This window comes from Aythya ferina (assembly GCF_964211825.1).
Source record: "Aythya ferina genome assembly, chromosome: 2".
NCBI classification, from domain to species: domain Eukaryota; kingdom Metazoa; phylum Chordata; class Aves; order Anseriformes; family Anatidae; genus Aythya; species Aythya ferina.
This window is the reverse complement of record NC_140297.1, coordinates 98,826,510-98,853,355: the sequence shown is the minus strand read 5'-3', so window position 1 is coordinate 98,853,355 and position 26,846 is coordinate 98,826,510. Positions and strand designations below refer to the sequence as shown.

The window sequence follows — 26,846 nt, the reverse complement described above, 5'->3', positions numbered from 1 at the left end:
TGTGATAACATCTTTACATTTCAATGGTTTTTCTAGCTGTTTTTATTTTAGTGAAATTTTGTTTCAATATTTTCAATGACAGTACTCCTCCTGTATTTTGAAATGATTTATCAGCCAAGAGAGAATTGTAAAGATCTAATGAACAGGAATGGAATGTGCCAGGATTATGTATTATATATTATAGTATATTATATTAAATAATGTGCCAGGCTTTATATAATATTATAAAAGAAAGGTTACAAAGAGTGATTACATGGCCTAGAGGAAAGCTGTGAGTGTACACACCTATTCATGGATATTTTACCCTTTGACTTTTTTTTGTCTGTTGCCTAGAAGCAGCTTTTGAAACATCCTTAAGTTATGATTCTTAAAGTGTGACCATACTTAAGAGGGATAATATTTTTATCTGATTAAAAAAATGAGAATGTCTCTGGGCCTTTATCCTGTTCTAATTGACACAGGGTATTTGAATTTTTTCTGATCTACGCAAATTCCTTTCTGTGTTGTGTTTTGTCTAATCCATTATTCTGTCCTTGGTCTTGGCAATAGGAAATGCTGTGTAGTATGGAAGAGTTCTGTGCAGGTTCACCATGTTATCTGTGCTGAGTTCCCTAATGTCTGGAAGGTTGTGTGTAGTTGTAGCAAATTACAATACAAAATATATAGTCTTGATAGCTATTAATAAAAACAAGGTTTGAAGTATGAGCATGTAGTACCCTAAACATACAGTGCAAAAAAAAAAAAAGTTTTCTTTCTAGTGATCAAATATCTGCAGTCTTACTGTGTTTGAGGTCTTTGATCCGGAATCTTCTCATACACAGTAGTATCCATGAAAGTGCTTCCATTTCGGTCCCTTCAGGTGTATGTGAAATGGGTGCATTGCTTATGCCTCAGTCTGAGGGTTATCAATGATATGTTAACAGAGGCTTTTGAGCTTTTCCAAGGCTTTCTTTGATGTAGCATTCTTTCTTTTTGTTGATACCTTCTATGGCCTCTCCCGAAGCTTGTGGGCTTCAAATTGACCATTTATGGGAAACTATTCTCTTATGTAGTGTAGGTGTAAGACATAATTGTATATTTCTGGCAAATGTTAGATTCTATAGAGACAACTGGCACTTTTCTGAAAGGTAAGCCCTTTAATTATATTTATGTTACATCTTCTAAATGTCAGTCTGAGGAAAGTTGGTGCAGCTGGGAATGCTTCCTTCCTAGTCTAAAAGTTTTATTCTCTTCTAGCAAGCTTTAGAGAACAGTGGGTTGTCTTCAATTCCTGTCTCTGCACATTCTACTGACTGCAGCCAAGCAAAGACTCCTGGGGCCCAGGATCAGAGCCCAGATGTCCAGACTCTCTCAAATCATCAGACTGACTCTAATAATGCAGAACAAGATAAGGAGCAAGAGAGTACAGATAAACAGGATAAAAAAGAAAAAAAGGTTATTAAGAAAAAATCGCCATTTTTACCTGGTAATGTTGCCACTGTTTGCTACTTCTTGTAAAGACTACAGTATTCTGGGGGGTGTTAATGACTTTGTAAAGGAATTTCCCAAAACCTTGCAGATGAGTTACAGGCTTAATTGACTTTTACATAAAATACAATATTTGTATAAGCTATGATCAATGTAACTTATAACTTTTGTACTAAAAACCTTACCGAGTAGCAATAACTGAAGTTATACACTATTCTGGACGTTATTCTATACGCTATTCAATGTTCTGGATTTAGATCAGTGGAGTTTTTGGAAAAGGACAGAAAATAGAAATCTTCCCTGTTTCTCCCATCGTCTTTCTTTGAGGAAGATTGGGATTTCGTGGTGTGTCCCAGAGCAGAGGGTTCTTGCTAGCTCTCCTTTTCCTCTTTTGGAAATGAGGCCTCACAGGGACACAAGTACGATGTTGTTGCCTCATACAGATCATTACTGATGTTGCATGTTTAAGTCCTGAAACTAGTGACTGAGCTGTAAATTTATGTTCACAACTGTACAGGCTCTACTGGGCTGATGTGAAATTCTGGGTATCTGTGGAACAGCTCTGCCTTTATATTGTTGGTCCAAATGCAGCCCATATTATTTGTAAACACACGTGTAATTTTTCTTTCAGTTGTTCACTTATGTTGCAGCTGTACCTGTATCATAAATTGAACTAGAAACAGAGATAAATGAAGAACAGCATACATTGAGCATGAAAGGGTCCTTAGATGAGAACAATTAGGGATTCATAGCTTTCTTGAATATGGATAAGAGAGTGCCATATAAAGTACCCCCTCCAGTGAGGTACTTAAGTCTTTAGTACTTAAAATAATTTGTAGGTGTGGTTATGGTTGAGGAGTTTTATTTACTGTTAAACAACTGTTTGTGTTAGATGTGGTATTTATTACAAGTTAACTGGTATATTACACTGCATTATACCTACTATTATACTACATTATTACCTACTATTTGAAGTGGCATTCAAGCTGCATTGTTTCTTGTTACTCTGTGAAATCAGACACTTCTTAGCTTAATTTTTTCTCTCCTTTCTTCCTTTTCAGTAGCATAAAAATATTTGAATTTCAACAGGATTTTGTTTGTCATTCTAGCCCGTCACTACTTCTGTGAACTAGAATGCATCTAATTGAGAAGTTAATTGTCTACAGTGTGTGTTGTAGTGGCATCTGCAAAATGTGTTCTTTTTGATTACTTAGTATAATGGTGTCAGTATAGTGGAACTTAGAAAACAAAACTGTTAAAATACTTCAAACAAATTGTTTTTGTTTCTTATTTCAGGTTCTATACGTGAAGAAAATGGAATAAGGTGGCATGTTTGTCCATACTGCTCTAAAGAATTTAAAAAGCCAAGTGATTTAGTGCGCCACATTCGCATTCATACCCATGAGAAGCCGTTCAAGTGTCCCCAGTGCTTCCGCGCATTTGCCGTTAAGAGTACTCTCACAGCACACATAAAAACACATACTGGCATTAAAGCTTTCAAGTGCCAATTTTGTATGAAATGCTTTTCCACCTCAGGGAGTTTAAAAGTTCACATTCGTCTACATACAGGTAAGGTCTCAAAACTGCTGGTGTGTTTTTGATAATGTGAGTGAGGCTTCAAACACATACATATAATGTGAAGTGCTTAATTATAGAGGTGTCTATCATGCTATTTATATCTACCATAGAATAAATCATTTTCAGTGTATTAAATGATGAACTTAAAATTTGTCATAGCTCTCTAGTGTTTCATGGCTTTGAAACTTTGGGCTTATAGAAAAGCTGTGGGCATTTAGTTTTTTCACAGACTTTTCTGGGCATTTTAGTTTTTCACAGACTTCGAATTCTAATTTTACTTATTCACAGTTACCTTATATACTCTGTATCTTTTATTTTCCCTTCTTCATGCTCTTCAATAATTTCATTGTATCTCTCAGGATTATTTGTTTATTTCCGATTTTATCTTCTGCAGTAAGGTGTTGCATGGTGTTTTCACCAGCTTACCTGTTTTAAATATCTTGTGTTGCATACCCTAAAACCCTTCTCATTTGGTCTTTATTGTTTACATCATACATGATAGCTTCAAAATCTGTGGCTCAGCTTCTATCTTCTGCATAGATTAAAATGAATTTTCCAGTCTTGATGGACTATGTTGTCATTTTCCACTTTTTCATACTTTGTACTGGTAAATAAGCTTTCAGTCAGATACTCATAAACATGAAACTCTTTCACTTCTATTTATATATTTTAGTTCTGCAAGATACTGTTTCTTATTGACTTCTGTAAAAATGTTTGTAGCAAAGTTCTTTTCCTGTATTATTTATTGTCTATGTGCATTTGATGTTCAGTGTTCCATGGTCTAACACCTTTAGTCCATTGAAATGTCAGCGTTGTATTCATCTGCAGAAATCTGACCTATTCAAAGTTGGCTTAAAAACTAGGTAATTCCATGTTCATAGAACTCCAGCGTATAAGTGCTATCAGAGATGGACATTTGCTTCTTTTGCTGCCTGTCAGGTTAGGGCTTGCAGGGTTAAGTTAAATCTAGCCCTCTGTGCCATCTCTGATGCAGACCTGGTGAAGAGGAGAAGCTACAGTAATGCTTCTTAGCAGTATACAACTAGTTTTCACTACACTTTTGGGGCTGAAGGTTTTATGAAGCAGGCCACACCTTTATGTTAAGCAACACGGTCAATTTTTGTCTCAGGAACTTAAGTAATAGGTTTTGAATTTGTGTGAACTTCCTGCCATATAGACAATTAAGAATTCAGATGTTGAACTATACGTTAAGTAACTTCTACTGTGTTCAATATTCTGCCCACTAGTTTCATTTGGTGTTTCTTAGTTACTGTATTGTGAAGAGCAGCAGTTCATTCTTAATTCTTTCACATATTTTCCACTGGTTTTCCACCTAGTCATGTTTTCTAGCCCTGTAAGTACGAGATTTTCCTTTAAACAAAAGCTGAATGTTCATCAGCTTTGCCTATCTCTGTGACAGTTACAAAGTTCTGTATGCATTCCAAGTCTCCAGAACTAAATATTACTGTTCAAAATATTCCTGGATTTTTCAGTGAAAAAGTCGTCCTTTAGTAATTCCCACTGGCACACTTATTTGGCTGTCATCAAACACTGTTGACATTTCAGAAACAGAGTCAGAATTTCTTGAAACTGTTACAATGTTCATCTTTTTCATACTATTAGGTATCATTTGTCTGAATGTTCACTGGTTCTTTTTTTTCCTCATATTTCTCTGACCTGGTATCTGTAATTTTTTGATAGCTTCTGGCACCTTTTGAAAATTGCTGTCTTTTTCCTGTTATAACCAGTTAGTAATTTGGCAATTTTATATTTACTGTTGGTTGGATTTTATTGATCTTCTTGGAGAACACTTGGACAGAAAACAAAACAGAAAATGCAGAAAAGAACCTGTATACCAAAACAACGTTTCTGGGGAAGTAGAGATAAAATCAGAAACTAATTTTTTTTAATCTTTTGCAGGTGTTAGGCCTTTTGCTTGTCCTCACTGTGACAAAAAATTTAGAACATCAGGCCACCGGAAAACTCATATAGCTTCACATTTTAAACACACGGAACTAAGAAAGCTGCGACATCAACGTAAGCCAGCAAAAGTTCGAGTAGGAAAAACAAATGTCCCTGTACCAGACATCCCTTTGCAAGAGCCCATACTCATCACTGATTTAGGTAAAGAGTGAGTAAATCTGTGGTTGCCTGTAAACATGAAATTTGGATTTCACTGGAAAACAAAGGTGACAGTTTAATCAAGCAAACACAATTAGACCTTGCTCAGAAAGATGTACTTAGTCATCTGATTTATCTGATTAGTCATCAGATAAACTAATAAACTAAGCTTCGGAAAAGCACTTTATTTCATAGTTTGCTTGAAACTCTTTTGTGCTTTCTGAATTAATAAGTAGTCTTTTATTTATGGAGAAGTTGTATAAGTCTTAGAAATAAGTGTATGCATTTTTACCTTAAGTTATTTGGACTTTAGTTTAACTACTGTTATACATTTGATATAGAAAAGGTGGCATACAGTCTTAGATTTTTCTTGAGTCAATCACGTTTATTCTAATTACATACATTAAATAAGCCAGTGATACATGATTTTACTGCATTTGGTGTAATTGTGACCTCAGCTAAATTAGTGGTAATATTTCGATAAAGGGCAGAACAGTTTTTGAACATACTACAGATAATTCATATAATTATTTTAATTCTGTTGTAGAACAATTATTACATCATTATGTAAAATCACTTTTTGGAACAAGGTAAGTTGTCTCACAGCTCAATCAAGATATGTTGTCCATTAGAGGTCAATATAGTGGGTAGGTTATTTACTCTCTATTGTCATTTGATTCAACAGTTTGCTAACCCCTGCCTTGTCTATTTTATAGTCAGCATTATATAGTAGAAAATTGGTAATGTATTTATCCTAAAATCTTTAAAAATCCACTTGTTTTCATTGCTTCCAAGAATTATGGTATGCAAGAGTAATTGTTTATTTGGTGTCTGATATAAGATGTAAATTTTCAAAGAGCAGCAGCAAGACTTTATCTGACAGCTTCAGATACTCAAATTCTACAACATTTCTTTCTTGAATGAACCCAGGAACAGGTACAGTCATTTTTCTTGATTTTAAAGAAAAAAGCACTACAATAAAATTAAGATCTCCACAGTGAAATTGCAATAGGCAGGCAGATGGAAGCAATATTAACAAAATTAATATAGTAATATTAACAACAACAAAAAAACACTACTGTAAAAGCCCAGAGCAGGCTGAAGGGAGGCCTCATGGCGGCCTGCAGCTCCCTCATGAAGGGAGCGGAGGGGCAGGCGCTGAGCTCTGCTCTCTGGGGACAGCAACAGGACCCGAGGGAACGGCATGGAGCTGGGACAGGGGAGGATCAGGCTGGGGGTTAGGGAAAGGGTCTGCACCCAGAGGTGGTCAAGCACTGGGACAGGCTCCCCAGGGCAGTGGTTGTGGCACCGAGCCTGCTGAAGTGCAAGAAGTGTTTGGACAACATGGTGTGACTTTTAGGTAGTCCTGTGTTGCCGACAGTTGGACTCAGGGATCTCATGGGTCCCTTCCAACTCAGGATATTGTATGATTCTCATTACTATTGCAAAAAGAATGTCAGAAGAATTTTTCTGGGAGAAGATATTCTTCCTAGACTGAGTTAGTTGGGGAACGCAAAGGAAATTTTGGTTCACGTATACACATAAAAATATGTATAACATATGTATGCATACACTTACTCAAGTCACAGCCCGATAAACTTAATCCCCTTTTGATGTTGCTGCAACCTCTCATCAAAAAGTTTTCCTTTCTTCTACACTTTTCAAATATATTTGGAAGTTAGCAGAAACCCATCGGACTTTCCTTTTTGAATATGAAATACAGGGTTAGACCAAGCAGTTTGAAGAAGAAGGAAAAATAGCATGAAGGGCTTTTTTGGTGATTTAGTATCATAAAGGTATTTTTTGCTGCTATATGGAAACTGTGTCATTCATCAGTCTTTCACACCAATGTTGTGATGAGTACTTTTGCATTCAGATGTATCAGTGACTGAGCTTGTTTACTTGAGATCTCTGCTACTGTTCCTATTCTGTTATTGTTTGGAATGATGGCCTTATGTTGACTGCTTCTGAGACAGATACTCTTCTATTAGCAGTTGGATGTTTAGTAGCAGAAACTCTTATGTGATTTTCCAGAACTACCCTTAACCGGTTTCAGGGTTCCAGAACTACCCTTAACTGGTTTCAGGGTACGGTGTGTAAAGCGTCTTTGTTTAAATAAGCCATCTTTTGATTCTTTTTTCCCCCAATAAATATTTGGAGTTACCCAGAAAATTAGCAAGCATGCTGATTAGGCAGAGTAGATCAAATAAAATATTTTAAAATGGATTTTATATCACTTAAGGCTGCTATAATGCAAACTAATTTTTATGCAAGATAAGTGTTAAAACATGACATATTTAACATATATGTAGGTACACAAAATGTTATGTGGATAAGATGGAAGTAGGAAGAACAATGCATCTGATTGGCAGTGAATTCATAACAGTTGACTTTCTTTAAAATTGATTTTTATTTTTGATATATGTGAGGCTTAATGTAATGAGGTTGACCTATGGGTTAAAAAAATCAACTGTGTATGTATGCATACATAGTATGCATACAGTGTGTATAATGTGAAGTAGATGAGTATGTATGTGAAGTAGATGAATATATAATCTCAAGTAGGTGCTGAAAATGTACTAATTTTCTTACATTCTTTCATACCAAAAGCTTAGTTGTAAGTTGTTTGTTTGTTTGTGTTTTTTTGTTTGTTTGTTTTTTGTTTTTTCAAATACTAGCTTCCCAGATTACTGCAGCTTTGGAGTATCTTTATCAATTATTTTTTCCTTTGTGTTTTTATATGCAGGTCTTATCCAGCCAATCCCAAGGAATAGCCAGTTCTTCCAAAATTATTTTAACAACAATTTTGTGAATGATGCCGACAGACCCTATAAGTGTTTTTATTGCCATCGAGCCTATAAAAAATCTTGTCATCTTAAACAACATATCAGGTAAAATAAATATGAAGGAGAAAGGAAATGTACGCAATAACAAATCTTATGGAAAAGTATGAAGTGTACATATTGGTCACCGAAAAGGCTTCTTTTCAGTGTTTTAATTGTCTTTAAGTAGTGAACCAGTGATAACTGATTTTTCTGGTAATGTTGAAGGAGATTCTGGACTAATCTGTGCCCATGCACAGTTCTAGCAGTACGCATGGTTGTGTTTACTGTGCAGTTCATTAGCAGTAGAATTCTTTTTTTTTTTTTTTTTTTTCCGAAATGGTATATAGAAAATTGCAAGCATTGCATGTAATTTCTTTAATAATTTTGTAAATGCATACTCCAAATCATCTGCTTTGTATGTAGCTGCTGTTATTTGAGAAGGAAATCAGCCTTGTGTTGTTTTCTAGTTTCTAAGTACTGAACCTAAAAATTTAGGCTTACAATGTAATCAAGTAAACATTCTTGGGATCTCTTGGTTCCTTGAAGTTCTGTTCAAGTTCCAGAGTGTGGGTATTTGTTAAAACCCTAAAGCCATGGAGTTATAGAAAAAAATGAGGTGTGAGGGGCACCAGTGGAGGTAACTAGTATAACCTTCTTTTTGAAAGAAGAGCTAGCTTCAAAGTTAAATCAGGTTGCTCCAAGACTTGACAATGTTTTGTGGGCCAAATAATTGAAAGAGAAGACGGGGGGGGAAGGGGGTCATGATTACTATGACCTAAGTAAGGATTCCCTGCAAGCAGGTGGTGATCTGCTTACACCTGCAATGTGAGCTTTACATGGCTTTCATACTTTCTCTAATTCAAATTTAGATATGTAGATCTATCTATCATACTCTTCTTTACTGTGGCATCTGGTGTGGTGGTCATAAACTTCTAAGAGTACTATAATCATAAAGCATCCCTAACTTCACCCAGTTCCAGCTGGTTATTTTATTAAATCCTGGTTCTTTTATCTTCTATTTGCTAGCATTCACACTGTTATTCTCCTGGCTCTCACTGCTCAGAAAATACAGTTGTAACCTTAAAAATTTTCATTTCGCTCTGCTCCATTTCCTAACTTGTCATTCAGTCTGTATTACATCTTAGTGGAGTCCTAAAGGGAAACTCTAACATCTCTGGAAGGAAGGATTTGTCGAGCAGGATTTAGCGTTAGTACAGGTGAGGGTGTTTCCCCACTTCTGAATATTGTTTTCACATAGCAGTCTGAAGTACTAGTTATACTGTGCTTTGTTCAGGGAGTATTCAGGATGGACATAGTTCTGTTCTCAAAAGTTAACTTCTAGAAAATTGGCTGCAGATTTTAGTTACTTAAAATTTAGTTGTTAGTGAATCATAAAAGATGTATTAGAGACAAAAAAAAAAAAAAGAGCCTTCTTTATTGCTGAAATTCAGTCAAAGGTATCCAAGCTTTTCATTAAGAGATTGCCAGAATAACAGTTAATATGTGCAGGACAATATATTTTCCTCTGAATTTCTGGGGACATTGTTTTAGCTAGAATGAGCAAACTGCATGTGAATGATATTATCTTAGTCTGAAGAGCATATTCAGTTCAACCTGAATAGCTTAATTCAAGCAAAGTCTGACCAGAAAAGGTGGCTGGAACGCGGAACATGGTGAGAACTGTGAAGACAATATCACTTCTGGCCCTGCCAATGATGACATGCAGGACATGTATAATTTATTGAAGCTATAATATCTAAATTTTGTTAACTTAGGCCTTTTCCATCCATCCAGTTGCTTTCGTTTTCTTTATTTTACTCTTTTGAAAATTTGTTATCTTACTACCTTTTGGAATCAAACGTAAGTCTTCTCCTTTCTCTTAAAAAGGTCACATACGGGTGAAAAGCCATTTAAGTGCTCTCAGTGTGGAAGAGGTTTTGTGTCAGCGGGAGTTCTGAAAGCACATATTAGAACACACACTGGATTGAAAGCTTTTAAGTGTCTTATATGCAACGGGGCCTTCACTACTGGTGGTAGCCTCAGGCGACATATGGGAATCCATAATGACCTTCGACCATATATGTGTCCATATTGTCAAAAAACATTCAAAACATCACTAAACTGTAAAAAACACATGAAGACTCATAGGTATGTTTACAACTTCTATACAAATCCTTCAACGTATTTCGGTAGTCCTTTCTTAAAGATGCTTCAAAAGGCAGCTTTGCTCGGTAATAAATGCTAATAATTGAATAAGGATATTTGTTCCTGGGTAGCAAATACCTAGCTTGCTCTGTAGGTGTAGTAAATTTTGCTGTACAGTAAAAATAATCTGACAGTGTCTGTCTAAAGCCACAAAAAGACCTTCTTACCTTTGTTTGCAGGTACGAACTTGCACAGCAACTTCAGCAGCATCAACAGTCTGCTTCAATAGATGACTCTACAGTAGATCAGCAGAGCATTCATGTTTCTACGCAGATGCAAGTGGAAATTGAAAGCGATGAGCTTCAGCAGTCAGAAGCTGTTGCAACAGATCAGCAGGCTATTTTAGAGTTAGACCAGCAGCCAGTGGTAGGCACAGAAGAAACAGCACTAGAACAACAATTAGCTGACCAGCCTTTAGAGCAAGATGAGGGTGAGTATTTGAAACATGACGTTTATGAGGTCTGTTTATTCCAAAAAGCAAATGATTTTGGTTTCAAGACAGTGCACGTAACAAACGAGAAAAGTACATGGAGTCAAAAGCTCACCACTTAGCATATTATAAAATTTTATTCATTAGTTTTTAGGCATACTTTTAAAAATATAAAACTATGTATCTTTACATGTTTATTTGTATCACAAACGAAACTGTAAAATATATTGAAAATAACGTGGCCAAAAACTTTTTCATCTCTATTTTTAATAAAAAGCACTGCTGTATAGTCTGCTTAGGAAGTAATACCTGTGATTTGAGGTTGGAAAATAACAAGATGTTTGGTCAATTTATTCTGTTAGTGATGATAGATTACAGTATTTTACTTTTTTTTTTTTTTGCTTTTTTTCCATCGTAAGTACAAGAGCCTACAATAAGCAAAGATTTAAATATCTATTCAGCAAATAATTTTTTGTTTATTTTTTAATATAGGAAAAAATCAAATGACTAAAATATAAATTTTTAGGAATAACTGAATTATCCAATTAATTCCATCTTTTCTTGATACATATATTTTTTCATCTCCACCATTTCAGATAGATTTGTGACATCCCAGCATACTTTACAGGAAAACATCGCTCAATTTGAGCAACAAGCTATAACACAGCAGTCGTTTGATCAACAGGGCTTATCACAAGGTTAGTAATAAATAAAGCTTTTATAAAGGTTTTGAAGGTAATCTTCATAAATTTGGTTTTACAGCGTAGCTATCAAAAACATTTTAAAATCGAGCATCTACAATCAACATAACTGCAAGGCAAATAACTTACAAAAGCATTTTGTTTAATTACAATTTTGAAACTATATTTGGTAGAATATATAGAATACTTGAATGTAATTAGATTTTGCTTTTATGAGCTGATGATTAGCCATTACAGTATGGGGCTTGCAGTCAGGCATTTTATATTCTTTCCTTACTCGTGTTCGTAAATGATACGATAGTAGGCAGTGCACACAACTTGCCCATCTAACTACCTGCTACTAATTTGAGATGATCAGGAACATGGTCTATGATTTGATTGAGTAGCTGTTGAGGTTTGTGATATATTATCATGTAAAAATCATTGTTTCATTTAATGACAGTGATTTTCTTTATATTTTATAAATCTACATATGTAACAAATTAAAAGTTCTTGAACACCTGGAAGCTTTTTTTTTATTCTAGCTTTAAAATACTCAAGTGTAAGAGATGCTTTTGTAGCCTGCAGAGAATGAAGAAGTTAGTTTTCCTTTGCTTTTCACTGGTGTCTTTCTTGAGTTGTTGCTTGATACGATGTTACTAGTTCTTGTTTGGTTGGGTTTGGGTGTATATTGAATTTTTTTGTTTTTTTTGGTTGGTCTCTTCCTCCTTGTTCCTGACTCTAGCAGAGAACTTTAGCTGGTGATCAGCAATTGGTATTCCATCTGATTAAACTTCTATATTCTTAATTTCATTCCCTGATTAATTGTAGAGTGCTTTTTGTAAAAATGCTATCAACTGTTAAATTGCATGACAGTGTGAAGAAATAGTGTAATTTCTTGCCAATTTTAATTTTCTAGGCTGTTCTGCTTTGTATGTCACTGGGAAAAGAAATTAGTCTCCACCTTTATTAAGTAAAAGTGAACCAGGTCCTATAGTAACCCTGTAGATTACGTTCATTAGTTACCTCTTAAAGTTTTCCAAGTGAACAAAAAGAGACTGCAGAATAAAAACACAACCTTTTCGCTGTCAGTGTTATTTTCAGTGTGATGATGTTTTTTGTTTGGATTTTTATAGCTCTTTTGAACTTAAAAATCCAATATGAAGACCTTGTTTTGTTACTTTTTATTTAGACTTCAGTTTCTAGTATGTTATTTTCTCCATTAAGTGAATGTTAAAAACCGAGAGCTTTTTTCAGGAGAGGGGAAAAAAGGATACTTCTAGATCCTACAAAACAATTCTTTGACCAGATCTAGGCTGATCATCAGTACATTATGAAACTGGTACAGGAGAATCAAAACATTTGTGGTTTTATTTAAGGCTCTTTTGTATAAGATGTCTCCTATTCTACTTGGAATCTCATCCACAGATTCCCTACTCTTTGAAGTTTCCTTGAAGATCCTGGAGCCCTACAAAATTTTTGAATTTCAGGTAGGTAAGCAGTTGCGCGGATGCATGCGTTAAATTGGTCGACCCTCTCCCTATGTCTGCATCTGTGCTTCATGCTCCTAATTTCTTTTTCCTATCAGCTAGGCAGAGCATTCAAGCTCAAGACATTGTGTCTTTTTTTTCCTTGATATTTGTAGGCTGTATTCTTAAAATATTTTGGGTCATTGTTTATTAACAGAACATCAAAGTTTTTAGAAAACCTTTAGTAATTTTTTTTTTTGAGAAAGGAAATCTTTGCATTTCATCCAAATGAAGCTGATTCTATGTCTGCACAGACCTGTTAGAACTCTTTTTTTTTTTTTTTTTTCTTTCAGGTTTGTTTGTAATACTTCTCAGTAGTATAAGTATTACTTACTAGTACAAACAGAAATTCTGGTATGTTCAGATTTTCTTCTTGATATGTTCAGACTTGGTAAGAAGTGTGTATCTTTTGAGGGCACTTCTGCGTCATAATCTGGTATTCATTTTAGCTAGTTTTGAAGATAGTAAAAGCACTTCAGTATCCTTTGTAATTTTACGTATTCAGGCATCTTCGTTTGAAGACTTTTTAGTGAGGTCAGAACAACTAAATGGATGCTTTATCAGAACGTGTCCTTAGGTTGTTGAACATCATCTGTCACCAAACGTGTTTTCGTATAGATTGTCACCCTTTCTTCCTGTAAAATATCCCTATAAGCATGGTTGAATGTTAATAATTCAATTAGTGGAGATGGGGAAAGTGTTTTTGAAATACTACAAGAATTCCAAATACTATTACTCTGTTGCCTACGTGAATATGCCCTTGCCACCGGACTGCTGTTTTGCTTTCTTAAGAATTTGATTTGCAATCCTAAGACTTGAAATTCCTATTCTTTCAGTTACTATTTATACATTGATTGTAATGAATATGGTTCAGGTGGTTCCAAAAGTTGCCTAGGAAACAAACCTCTGGAACATTTGATTGCTAGTTGTGGATCTCTGCAGTGATAAACATGTGCATGTAGATGCATTTGTAATTTAGAGTTTGAATGACCTGTCAGTTTGGAAAAGAAAGACATGAAGTTGTTATTACAAACTAAGATACTGTATTTTCTATGAGCTATTACACGGTAGGTTTCTGATTCTCATGTCAAGCCATGTGTCTTCAGTAGTAAACTGATTTCCAGCATATTCTATTTTGTTCAGTAATTTTTATTAATGTAGAAGAGAATAGGTTGGGTGATGTTATAAAGCCTAGAGAAAATGAACATTGCAAATGAATACTTGTACTGAACATAAAGCTGATCCAAGTTCAGAAAATTTTGTAGTTAAGAGACTCCCTTTTATAATGAAGACCTTTAAGTCGTTTTCTGTTCTTTGCTTGGCAAAAGAAAGTTAAGCAGAAGTTTCTGGGAAATGATAGTGATGGAAAGCAAGAACTGAAATTCAAGGCTATGAATTTTGTTTCTTATTTAGACATAGCCTATCTCATTTACTTATTTTTGTGGGTAATGTTCTGTGAAAATTGAGTGGAAATTGACCTTTGACCTAGGTGTTGAGCAACACAGTGATGTATCACTTACGTTCTTTTTATAGCTTATTGCTATATTTATTCTAGAACTACTTTCAGAAGTAGTATTTCTTTCTTCATTTTGTCCTAAAATACATCTAAATTCAGAACTTTTCTTCCTGAGCGCTCTGTTCCAGAATTCTTTCTGTGAAACTTTTCAGCATGTCTATAATTGCTTTTATTAAAACATTAAAATGAACCAGGTAATGATATAGTAGCTTTTTTTTTTTTTTTTTTGCTTTTTTTCCCCTCTTGTTTCTCTAATAAATGTTTTTAACATTTGATAGTTATGTCCATTTTTGTATGTAGGGTGTGGAAGTGGCATCACTTTAGTTTCTTGGTTTCTTGAAGCTTATTTTTGTGTGTGTTCTCATCATATATAATGGGAATACCATTTTTCCATAACAGAGCTTTTAAAATATATTTCAAAACAGCAATTAGTATCCCTTTAAAGACCATAAAGCTTCATGTGGCTGTTTTTCAGGCTACCTTTTTTTTATCATTTAATTAAGAGTAATTCAGGTGCAAGGTTCAGCTTGTTGAATCCTTTTTTCTGGTAATCTTGGTGGTTCTAGGAGAAAATCTAAGACAAGTTGTGGCATTAGGTTTTATGCTGAATTACCACCTGACTAATAATGCTCTCGAGCTGTTTACATTTGTGGCTTTTCATTCTATGATGTAAGTGGTAGCACATAACTAGGGTTTTCTTTCTATATTGATAATAGTAATCTTATGCTGTGAAAATATCTTTTGGGAAAATTTCTGCTTATACTTAACTCATCCCAGTGTTCGATAAATGTAATTCAAAACATTCTCTAAGCGTTGCTTTTTTGGCCTCTGATGCTGTGATCATCTGATATGAGTTTTTGTTTCTACCCTGTTTTCATAATCTTCACCCTTTTTGTCCGCTGAAGGCAAACTGCACAGAAATAGTAAAATTGCTGCCCTTATTAATTACTCATACTGGTGGTTTAATTTCTTCCAATGTAACACCGATATTATTTAATATTAGAAGTATTAGGGTTTGGAAGGGTTGATAAAAGGGCATCTCTAATAGCATAAAGAAAATTGGAATCTGAGCTGTATTTTCCTGGCTTTGAGTCAGTGATACTATCAGTTTGTTCATTCATTTAGAAAAGGAATTGGTTAAAATCTGATATTTTAGAAGAACAAAACTGAATAAAAATTTCAGGTCTTCATACTGGAAATGTGAATTAAAAATGTGTTTATTTTTACTTTGCAGTTTGCCTTTGAGAGGCCATACTTTACTATGATCTAAAGAGTGGGAATATGTGGAGGAGATCCAAAGTAGGAGAAAATGGGGTTACTTTATCAGAAACTGGAGTTCTCCTATTGGGTCATCTCCTCCACTCACCCGCCATCCTCCCCACTGAGCTTTGCATCCTTGTGATCGGCTTCCAGTGTAGTTAAGGGAGCGTGGTACCAACATGGATAAAGGGAGATGGGTCAACCTGTTTGACACATGCATGCTTACATACAAGAAATTCAAAATTTCAATGGCTCTAAGGTAATTGTGGCACCTTGAAGAAACTTCAAACAGTGTTTTTCTGTGGAGGAGATTGTCCAATAGAATTCCAGCTAATGGTAAGTAACCCAATTATGCATATTATGTAGATCCCAGAAACATGTATTTTGCCACTCAGCAGTGAAGAATATAAAATGAGCATTACCATATAGTAATACTACTTAATCTCTTTTGAAGGTAGTCTTTAAAAAAAAAAAAACAAAAACAAAAACAAAACAAAACAGTGGTGTTATTGAGTCCCATTTAGTGTGTTTTCTGGTTTTGTGACTTTTACTTTCTGATAGGTTTTACAGTGAATGACAGCTACAATCAACAGACTCAGTTTCCAGCTGTACAGCAGCTGCAGGATTCGAGCACACTTGAATCTCAGGCTCTTTCAACGAGTTACCATCCACCAGCCCTTCTTCAAGTTCCAAATACAGATGCTATTAATGTAGTAAGTACTGCTAGATGGCAGAATCCATTTTTTTATGTTCAGTGATGATTTTCTTGAGTTCTTTAATAACTGATTTTGTAAACTGACAAATGGGGAAAGTTTCATGTTTTCTTTTCTAGATTGCATTTTTTCTTTGAGCAGCTAGGGAAAAAAAGGGAGGGGGTAGTATGTAACATGTGACATGGCTATTTGTTTCATAAAAAGGTTTGTACAATTTGGTGCTCTAGGCATCAAATATAAAAGATATAATACTATGAAGTAAAATTGCAAGCCTGAAGCTAAGGAACCTGTATGAGTCTTCTCGTGTGACTTAATGTTATAAAATGATCTTGTATTATTGCACTATATTCTTTCCTAATTCTTAAATTCTTACAGATGTGATCAAGCAATAAAAATAACATTATAAATATGTAGTTATCATTCATGGAGCTTGTATATTGCAGTGTAGAGTGTTCTTTCATAGCTCTCATCTGGTTAAATTCGTTTAAGTTTAGTTACTTATAAAAAAAAAAAAATCAACACAATTTAAATAGTACTTTTTATTATGCTAACTGTATCTACTGTGATGACCATCTATAGTAATAGGGAGTGTCTTTACCATTCTGATACTGAGCTGCAGGAATTACAGCCCTTTAATACTATTCTGCAAAGGCAAATGCTAGTAAGGGAGCTAGGTTTTAGGGTGTGGAAATGTTGGAGTCAATTCAGCCCTTGGAGTTCTTCTTTAAACATTACAACATGCTATTGTTCTGGAGGATTTGTCTGTAGCTATTGCTTAGAGGAAAAACCTGTTCAGAAAGTAGTCAAGAACTGTCAGCACCACTGTATTTTGCTACTTGGTTTGTGGCTCATGCTGTTTAAAATGGCTGCTTTAGTGCTAAATTTAACCCTTCAAACATTAGAAAATCTAGGAGACTTGAGACTTCTTTTCTAGATTGGTAGGGAGGTGTGAGTACACCTCATCTCTTTATTCTGGTTTAGTAGGTGCAAGTTTTGCTACTTTCCTTCTCACTTGGAAAGAGTGAGGTATTATTGTATTGCACTCAGTTTTTTGGCATTTGTGAAAGGGTAGATTTCTGGCATTGCTTTGATTATTTGTATTGACTGCAAATACTATATTTTTCCTTACCTACTTGTGTGGCTTTGTTTCAATATTGTGTTGCTGAAATTTACTTGAGGCTTTGATTTCTAGACTACTCGGTTGATACAAGATCAGTCATCACAAGAAGAACTTGAATTGCATTCCCAGCGGCCTCATTTTCTTGAGGACAGTGAAGATCAAAGCAGGCGTTCATATAGGTTTGTTACATTTAACTTTTAGGATGAGTCAAAGATTTTCCTGAATTTCTTATTGCTACTAACTACACACAACTAATGAAAATAATTTTCTTTTAATAGATGTGAATATTGCAACAAGGGTTTTAAGAAATCCAGCCATTTGAAACAACATGTACGATCACATACTGGTGAGAAGCCTTATAAATGCCAACTATGTGGCCGTGGCTTTGTTTCATCAGGAGTTCTTAAGTCACATGAAAAGACTCATACAGGTAACAGAGTACAATCAGCTCTGCATTTGCTTAACTCAGAAGGTTTACAGTACCCAAACTTGTATACATAAACTTAGAAGAACTGCATGCTACTTACTTGTTTCTGTTATTTTAAGGAGTTAAAGCATTCAGCTGTAGCATATGCAATACGTCCTTCACAACTAATGGCAGCCTTACAAGGCACATGGCAACTCACATGAGCATGAAGCCTTACAAGTGCCCATTCTGTGATGAAAGTTTTCGAACAACTGTTCACTGCAAAAAACATATGAAAAAACATCAGGCAGTCTCCTCAGCTGTAGCTGCAGCTACAGAAACAGGAGGGGGAGGTAATTTCATTTTTTACTCTTACTGTACTTACTACGTAACAAGTACAAATGTTTCAGTGGATTGCATGAATGCTGTAACAGTAATGCTATAAATTAGCCTTCAAGCATGGGTAATGTCCTGAGCCACTGAAAGTACTTTTTTGTCTAAATTGTTTAAAGACATCAGTTTGCCAGGAGCCTGTCCAGTGCAGTCAGATGATTGTGTTCCATAGCTATTTTAATGTGCCATTAAAAGGGATTTTTTTTTCTTGAATAACTCATACCTGTATTTAATTGTTGTAAAAATAAGAGTTACAAATCTATCTTGATTTAAAAGAAATATAAACATCTAATTAGATCTCTGAAAGAGATTTAAGTCCAAGCTCAGGCCACAGACTTTAAGTCCACCTAGTGGCCATGTGTTTCTTGGCCACCCTTTATTTTCATAATTTCAGCTGACAGATTAGGCTAAACAGATATGTTTATATATTTTTTGATAGTTACGTGTGTTGAAGATGACGAAGAAAACTCTGAGAGAACTTCAAGAAAATCTCGTCCTGGAGTAATAACTTTCACAGAAGAAGAAACAGCAGAACTAGCAAAGATCAGGCCTCGAGAAAGTGCCACCGTCTCAGAAAAAGTTCTTGTTCAGTCTGCTGCAGAGAAAGACAGAATTAGTGAGATCAAAGATAAACAGGCAGAACTGGAAGCAGAGCCTAAATACGCTAACTGTTGCAGTTACTGCCCCAAAAGCTTTAAAAAGCCCAGTGACTTAGTCAGGTAAGAAATGGAAAACTTCTGTATCTTAGATCTCTAAGTTCTTCACCAGACACTTAGTCACAAAAAAGTTATATGAAACCGTTACTGCTAAGCTAAGGCTTGACTCTTATTTATGTACATTTGTCTTTTTTTTTTTTTCCAGAATGGTTAAAAGATATGTACCAAAATGCTGGTTTAGTCAAATACAGAATATGCAAACTTTTAGTATTTCTTGTTTCTTGCACTATTAAAACGCTTGTTGGATTTTAGATTATTTTTCTTGCAATAGAACTTGAATATTAAAACATAAAAATCAATTTGAAAAAAAAAACAACCACGCTTAAATCATCTTCTTTGGTAGTTCTGCTTAATGTTACATTAAGTATTTGATAAAATCTAAAATTAGTAAGGTATAAACTATTCCTAGAAACTGGCATAAAAGGTAGAGATTCATGTAATACATGTATTCTGGAATTATTAGGCATGTTCGTATCCATACTGGAGAGAAGCCGTATAAGTGTGAAGAATGTGGGAAGAGTTTCACTGTAAAATCCACTCTAGATTGTCATGTTAAAACACACACAGGTCAGTAAGATTTTGAATATCTTTGTTGAGAATCTTGTAACTATCTTAACAGGTTCGTTTAGCTTGAATGTTTTGCAAGGAATGGTGTATTTCACTGTGACATGGGGAATGGCAATGCTAGGTGACATTTTCTGTGCTTACAGCATCATCAAATGAGTCGTTATTTTGAATAAACCATATTATTACTATGTCTTATACCAGTAGGCTTATAAGGTAGAATCATGGAATCATTAAGGTTGGAAAAGACCTCCAAGATTATCGGGTTCAACCATCCATCTACCACCAATGTCACCCACTAAGCCATGTGCCTAAGCACCACGTCCAACCTTTCCTTGAACACCCCCAGCGATGGCGATGCCACCACCTCCTTGGGCAACCCATTCCATCCAATGCCCGACCACTCTTTCTGAGAAGAAATGTCTCCTAATTTCTAACCTAAACCTCCCCTAGTGCAACTTGAGGCCATTCCCTCTAGTCCTATCACTAGTTATCTGTGAGAAGAGGCTGGTGCCCAGCTCCCCACAATTTCCTTTCAGGTAGTTGTAGTGAGCAATGAGGTCTCCCCTGAGCCTCCTCTTCTCCAGGCTAAACATCCCAGTTCCCTCAGCCACTTCTCACAGGACTTGTATTCCAGGCCCTGCACCAGCTTTGTAGCCCTTCTCTGGACGTGTTCCAGGGCCTTGATGTCCTTCTTGTACTGAGTGGCCCAAAGCTGAACACAGTACTCAAGGTGCAGCGTCACCAGAGCAGAGTACAGTCATAGTTTTAGCTCATGGAAAAAGCATATATGTACCTGCAATTTTTTTTTTTAACCATTAGCACTGGATACATTTTCTTGGTTTATTGTATTATGACTTTTATTTAATATTGCTCTTCTCTTCAGGTGGACTTCTGAAATATATCCACATTTCTAGTCATTTCCTTCTGTTGTTAGGCCTTGTGTTTAAAATCAGTTTAAAGTCTTTTAATATGTAATAAGCTTTTTTCCCCTGAGTGTCTTGTATAGTGTCTTTAAAAAAAAAAAAATGTTGTGCTATCTGCAAAAACTTACTGTTTGAGGTGACTTAATTTTTTTTTAAACAAACACTACTGTTACGCTTCCTTTCAGATATGTTATTCTCTTGGATTTTATTGGCCTTTGTACTGCAGTTACTATACAGAGAGATTCTGTTGTAATACACAGAACCAGCTCTTGTATGTTGTTGAAAGTTCTGAGATTTGGTTCTCTGGCTAAGTATTTACTCCCTGCATCTCATCCCGACGTAGTGTATACTGCTATAGTGGAATAACTGAAGTCACACAATATTGTACTTCTGCCTTCACTGCTTTTTAATTCCCTGTATGTATAGCAGTTCTTGTTAACGTTTTACCTGAGTAGCCAGCAATATTGCATCATCTTGTAGATGCAGTAATCATCTTATAGATGCCATAAAGTATACTTAATTTGACTTTATTTGGAAACAGTGCTAATTCAGCATTTGTCATTCCTGTATGACCTTTCATCCCAATTTGTAATTACTATTTTGTTGAACAAAAAGGGACGTTGATGTGTTAGGGTTTTGTAATCTAAATCAGTAAACTGAAGTAGGTTGAATTGTTATGTCAGGAAGTGAGAGATAATGATGAAGACAAGACATTAGATGACCTATCAGGTCAAAATCTGAATGATTTTTTTCACAGTGTATTAGAAATAAACTGAGTCTCAGAAATTAGGAAAAAATTAAGATTAATTAAAATCCTTTCTTCATTTGAAAAGCAGCCAAAACTATAAAGAGTGTGGCTAATTATTTCAAACTTATTATGTTCAATTTAGTTTAGAATCCATGTTTTCTTAATTCATTGGTACGGGGCTATTGATTTTTAGAGTTTTTATCACTTACCTTTCTCTTTTTAAAATTTTTCTAGGTCAGAAGCTCTTCAGTTGTCATGTGTGCAGTAATTCTTTTTCTACAAAAGGAAGTCTGAAAGTCCACATGCGTCTGCATACAGGAGCAAAGCCGTTCAAATGTCCTCACTGTGATTTACGGTTTCGTACGTCTGGGCGCAGAAAAACCCACATACAGTGTCATTATAAACCAGAGACCAAGAAGGTTAGGAAGCCTGTTGCCCGTACTTCAACTGAGGGACTACAGCCAGTCAGTCTTCTTAATTCATCATCAACAGACCCAAATGTTTTCATCATGAATAACTCTGTTTTGACAAGTCAGTTTGATCAAAATTTACTTCAACAAGGACTTGTGGGCCAGGCTATTCTGCCTGCTTCTGTGTCAGGTAAAAACGGGTTACTTTTTATTAGTGGTATTTAAATGAAATACTGAATTTGGCTTTCTGCTAGGGTTCAGAAACTTATACCAAACGCTACTTCCAAGCAGGTAGTATTCAACTTCCTTCACAGTGATGACATAAATAGCTATTTACATGTATTTTAGAATGAAGGGGAAAATGTATGCTGGTCATAGTTCGCTTAGATCTCTTAAGTTCTGCTGTGGTGTTGCACTGTAGAAAGGAAGAAAACAAGGATAAGTAGCAGGAGTAATTGTGTTATTTTCGGTAATATTCTTGCCTTTTCTTAAAAAGAAGAGAAGCAAAACTGTTTTGCAGTGATGTCTTGGTCTTGTACTTAACTATAGTCATCAGCTACCCTAAGCTGTTGTCTGAAACCAACAAATAGAGTTCAGAATATACTGGTAAATTTTTTTTTTTTTTTTTTGACAAGCTTGGTTTGTGGAAAAATTGGAGATTTAAAAGCTATCTGTTTGCTTGGAGTTCTTGAGTGAACAGAATAAGGAGTCCTAGGAAGAAGCAGGAAACTTTTAAAATCAAGATTACTGATTTGCATTTTGCCCAGAAGAGGTATTTCTTGGATGCTTTGTGAAGCAAATTTATTTATTGTATTAAGGGATTTTGGATAGGCAAAGATAAATGTTCTTGAGACATGAACCAAAGGAGGCTGGTTGATCATACTTAATACTAAAGGTGTTTGGAAAAGGTATGTCAAACAAGGTGAATTCTTCACCTTTTCTGAGCATTCGTAGCAACAGTCTGTTCAACTTTTAATATTAGCTTTCTAAGTGGTTAAGATTTTGTTTTTCAAATGCTAACGTACCTTTATTTCCACCCACATATGTGTGTAGGTTTACCTTTGCTTCCTTCTTGAATAATGTTTCTGTTCTATGCATAAATGTGGCAATGACTCAGGTGGACATACCTTGTGTAAGTGTTGCTTGTATTTAGGGGTGGCATACTCTCCAATGAAATTTATACCAAATTTCTCCAGGTTCCAAAGCTACTTTGGTTTTGGAAGATGCCAACTTGTGTTTAAGTAATAGCTATCCCTAAATTATATGGAATTTATAATTAGCAACTGCAAGTTCTGTTTCCTTGCGTATATACATGTGTATATGTGTAGCTTTTGTAGTGATTTTATTTACAAAAATAAGATGGTGGTCAGTAATGATAAAGAAAAACATTATAATATGACTATTTTCTTTGGTAGCTGGAGGTGACTTAACTGTGTCCTTGACAGATGGTAGCTTGGCCACTCTTGAAGGAATACAATTACAACTTGCTGCTAATCTAGTTGGACAAAATGTTCAAATATCTGGAATAGATGCCACCAGTATTAACAACATAACATTACAGGTAGGTTGCTTTTAGTCTCTTGTCTCTAATTTCATAGAGTCAGTTTGAGGACTGAAGGAAGTTTAACTGAGTATACTTCTGGAAGAGTTCCCTTGAACGAGGTGTTTGGCAGTTCTGTGCTATATCAATTGTACAGTGTTAAAAGACTTGAACAATAGCTACATTGTGTTTTTTTTCTGTTTTTTTCTCCTCCAGTCTTTCTGTTTTTTTACCCCTCTGGGATTTTGTCAGATTGCTTTAAATGCTGCTTTTTCTTTTAATTGCATTTTGTCTTTTTCACTTTAAAAGCATTTTAGGCTAAATCTCCCCACCCAGCAGTCCCCATCCCTGAAAACAACTCAAATGATTACAGAAAACAGTTTTTTTTTCCTTACCATGACACCTGCATTATTTAGCATGTTTTTAAATACTTGGTTTCAGAATTTAAATTCCCTTTGAGCTTGTAAAATGAACAATACAAATGCTTCATATAAAAAAGTGAGATGGTTACATTTAAATTTTAAAATGATGTTAACAGTTTTAATGAACTAGTTTAGGTTTGATCAGTTTAACAGAATCATTCTGAGGTTGGAGAAGACCTATGCAGGTCAAAAGGGCCAACCCCAAGCTAAGGGAAAAGTCATTTGCAGAGTTGCATTGACTTGCTTGGAGCTTTTTCAGACTCATAGGAGCTGAAAAAGTAGGTAATTTCTGATATCAGTCTTATCTTCTGCTCCATGCCTTTTGGCGTTGAAAGTCCTGAAAACAGTGTTAAGAGTAAATGCAACACTAAGTCAGTACAGAATGCCAGTATAATGGGTATCCAGAGTCCAGCATGCTTGTATGCAACTATAATAATGATTTCCCGAACTTTTTGATGAAGGATGAATCTATAGCTGAAGCTAAATAGACTGTTTACATGTAGACTTTGGAGGCTTTCTATATATATAGAGAGAGATACATTTAAAAACAAACAAAAAGCACAATAAAAACTAAAATGTTCAATTACGAAGTTCATATATATACTCTATATGCACCTTCTTGAATTCTAGGTTTGCTATGAATATTCACGTAACCCATATATGTTAACTTCAGATTGAGAACTTGCTTTTCAGATTGATCCAAGTATTCTTCAGCAGAGTAATTTACTTGCTCAGCAGCTAACTGGAGATCCCAATATGGCTTCACAGAATCCTACCCTCCAGACAACAGAAAACACAGTGCCTGCTAATGTGGTTATTCAGCCCATATCAGGCCTGTCTTTACAGCCTACAGTAACATCTTCAGCTAATATGACAATAGGATCTCTATCTGAGCAAGAGTCTGTGCTGACAACCAATGCTAGTGGTAAGCAGTGTCATAAGTCTTATGCTTTGAATTTCTTAGTTTGTCATGCACTGAGATTTTTTAAATACCTTGTTTAAAAAGATAGCCATATACTTCTTGTAGCAGCATATTCAGCAAATTCTACAATTTTATCATTTTTAATGCTCTTTTTTCATAAGGTAAGCTATATAATGAAAATAGAAGAACATTTTTAGTCTTTAGAAATGTATAAAAACTTTGAAAATCTTAACCTTTAGAGGAGTAAATTTGATAGTGGAAACAACTTCTCCTTTAGAGTACACGTTCTAAAATTTTATGTTGGCTACATCTTCTATAGTGAGAATTTAGAAACATAAACGTAAGATATAAATCTATATAAGATGTGTGTATATAATTTATATTAAGATATATATAATAAAGGTTTATATTATGTATAAATATACTTAGAAAATGTAGTAATTGTTTTAAAAATTGTATCATAAAGATAGGATCTTCATAGATTTTTTATTTTGTTGTTCTATCTATTTAGGTACACAGGACATCTCTCAAGTCATGACTTCACAGGGTATGGTATCATCTTCAAATGGACAACATGAGATAACATTGACCATAAATAATTCCAGTTTGAGCCAAGTTCTGGCTCATGCTACGGGTTCTACTACTACAAACTCATCAGGAAGTCCTCAAGAAATCACTCTTACCATATCTGGTTGGTATTTTTAATGATTTCTTAACGGTACCAGGTTTCCATTTCATAGGCTAGCTATACAGTATTTGAGGATATTTTCCACTGTCCACGGCATTCCTGTGGTGTGTTTTTATATACATCAGCTTTTAAAGATGCTCCCCTTTAAAATCTGCCTTTAAAAACAATGTATGCTTGCTTTGAGGACACGTTAAATTGGTTCCCTATTTTCTTCATAGTCTTGATTCAACCGATACTTCTCAGGGCGAAAGCCTGTATAAGCAGTTTGTATTTCCTTTCTATGCCTCGTGTGGTGTAGTATAACTCCTGGGTAATGCTGGGATTGGAACAGGCAGCTCAGGGCAGGTCAACACCTGGAGGACTGAGTTTGTATGATCTACATTTACTTAAAGTACAACCATCTTCTAATATGTGCCCTGATCATTCTTTGAGTTGTACTATTCAGGCTTTATAATATGTAGTTAATACGCTGGCTTTCTTTGAACGCATTTGGACCAACTTACTTTACTGCCTCTAAGAGACTGATCCTATTATACAGCATAAATAGCTGTCTACTTCCCCCAAGACACTGTATTTTGTGTCATTGCTTTTCTTTAATAGATTTCAGTATAATATTTAGTGCTTCTCTCTTTTCTTTATTTCTTTTTTTCTTTTCTGTAAAGCGTTTTATGTTTTCAAAGTGTTGTGGCAATAATGTCCATGTTAGTGTCATGGTTCCTCACCTCTGTTTTTTTGCTTGTCAATGGATGTTCACACATCTAAGGAACATGGAGTTCGGCTGTGCAACAGCTGACAGAATCTGCCTTCAATTTCTATATGTTGGGTGCCTGTTGAAGGTTCCACAAAATTAACGTTGATCTTTTTTCAAAAGAGAGCATGGTCAATGCAATTCATTATCTGTATGGTAGATATAAAAAATATTACAGCCTTTAGTTTGTTAGGCTGTATAGGTTCATGAAGTTGGTGACTTGAATCTAGGAAAGATCCGTTTGTCTAAATAAGCAAAAGTATTTCTCTGTTAGTATCTAGATGTATGGTCATGTGCGTACATAACCACATCTGAATTAAAAATGTTGAACCTCCACATAATGCATTTTGTGCTTTGGTTTTATCTTCTACTTCTTTTATCAGTATTTTATTGTTGGAAGTACATTAGTACAATAATGTTGAGATATTTCCAGTTATTAACAGATATTAACAGGGCTAATTTCTGTTTAGGACAAGATCTTATTCAACATAATTCTGGAAGCAGTGATATGAATAGTAGCTTAAGGCTGACAGCACCAACCATCAACAGCCAGAGTACAGGGGCAACATTAACTATAAGCAATGACCAGCTTCTTTCTCAGGGCACTTCGCTAAATGCTCCAGGTATGCATAAAATGATTTTCTAAGAAAAAATGTAATGCCATGTTAAAAAAAAAAAAAAAAACAAACAACAACAACTAAACGATAGACCAGATAACTGAATCTGAAATAGTATGATCTTGCACATTACAATTGAAGAACTACAAGCCTTGGGTGTGTTTTCTCACTAGCCTTACTTCGTTGTGCCAATTTAAATTACCCACTGCACAGAGTAAGAAAGAAATACAGATAAGTCCTACCCCCAGAATATTCTGTAAAATTTGGAGGTTAAGGCTAGTTACCTATTACCTATTCTTAGG

General features: G+C 35.1%; 1 protein-coding gene across 8 annotated transcripts in view; it reads left to right on the top strand.

Moving 5' to 3' along the window:
* ZNF236 (zinc finger protein 236) overlaps nucleotides 1-26,846 on the top strand; it is a 69,872-nt gene that overhangs the window by 30,109 nt on the left and 12,917 nt on the right. For 5 of the 8 annotated variants that reach the window (XM_084507777.1, XM_084507776.1, XM_084507781.1 and 2 more), the window contains 18 exons: nucleotides 1,237-1,465; nucleotides 2,764-3,036; nucleotides 4,966-5,169; nucleotides 7,913-8,057; nucleotides 9,879-10,139; nucleotides 10,376-10,626; nucleotides 11,223-11,324; nucleotides 16,173-16,324; nucleotides 17,517-17,623; nucleotides 17,723-17,874; nucleotides 17,991-18,203; nucleotides 18,683-18,962; nucleotides 19,423-19,526; nucleotides 21,432-21,797; nucleotides 23,023-23,168; nucleotides 24,263-24,494; nucleotides 25,003-25,182; nucleotides 26,398-26,550. In XM_084507777.1, coding sequence (XP_084363903.1) covers nucleotides 1,237-1,465; nucleotides 2,764-3,036; nucleotides 4,966-5,169; nucleotides 7,913-8,057; nucleotides 9,879-10,139; nucleotides 10,376-10,626; nucleotides 11,223-11,324; nucleotides 16,173-16,324; nucleotides 17,517-17,623; nucleotides 17,723-17,874; nucleotides 17,991-18,203; nucleotides 18,683-18,962; nucleotides 19,423-19,526; nucleotides 21,432-21,797; nucleotides 23,023-23,168; nucleotides 24,263-24,494; nucleotides 25,003-25,182; nucleotides 26,398-26,550 — 3,550 coding nt within the window. The remainder of the gene's footprint in view (nucleotides 1-1,236; nucleotides 1,466-2,763; nucleotides 3,037-4,965; nucleotides 5,170-7,912; nucleotides 8,058-9,878; nucleotides 10,140-10,375; nucleotides 10,627-11,222; nucleotides 11,325-16,172; nucleotides 16,325-17,516; nucleotides 17,624-17,722; nucleotides 17,875-17,990; nucleotides 18,204-18,682; nucleotides 18,963-19,422; nucleotides 19,527-21,431; nucleotides 21,798-23,022; nucleotides 23,169-24,262; nucleotides 24,495-25,002; nucleotides 25,183-26,397; nucleotides 26,551-26,846) is intronic. The other 3 variants (XM_084507778.1, XM_084507783.1, XM_084507780.1) reach the window with 3 other exon arrangements.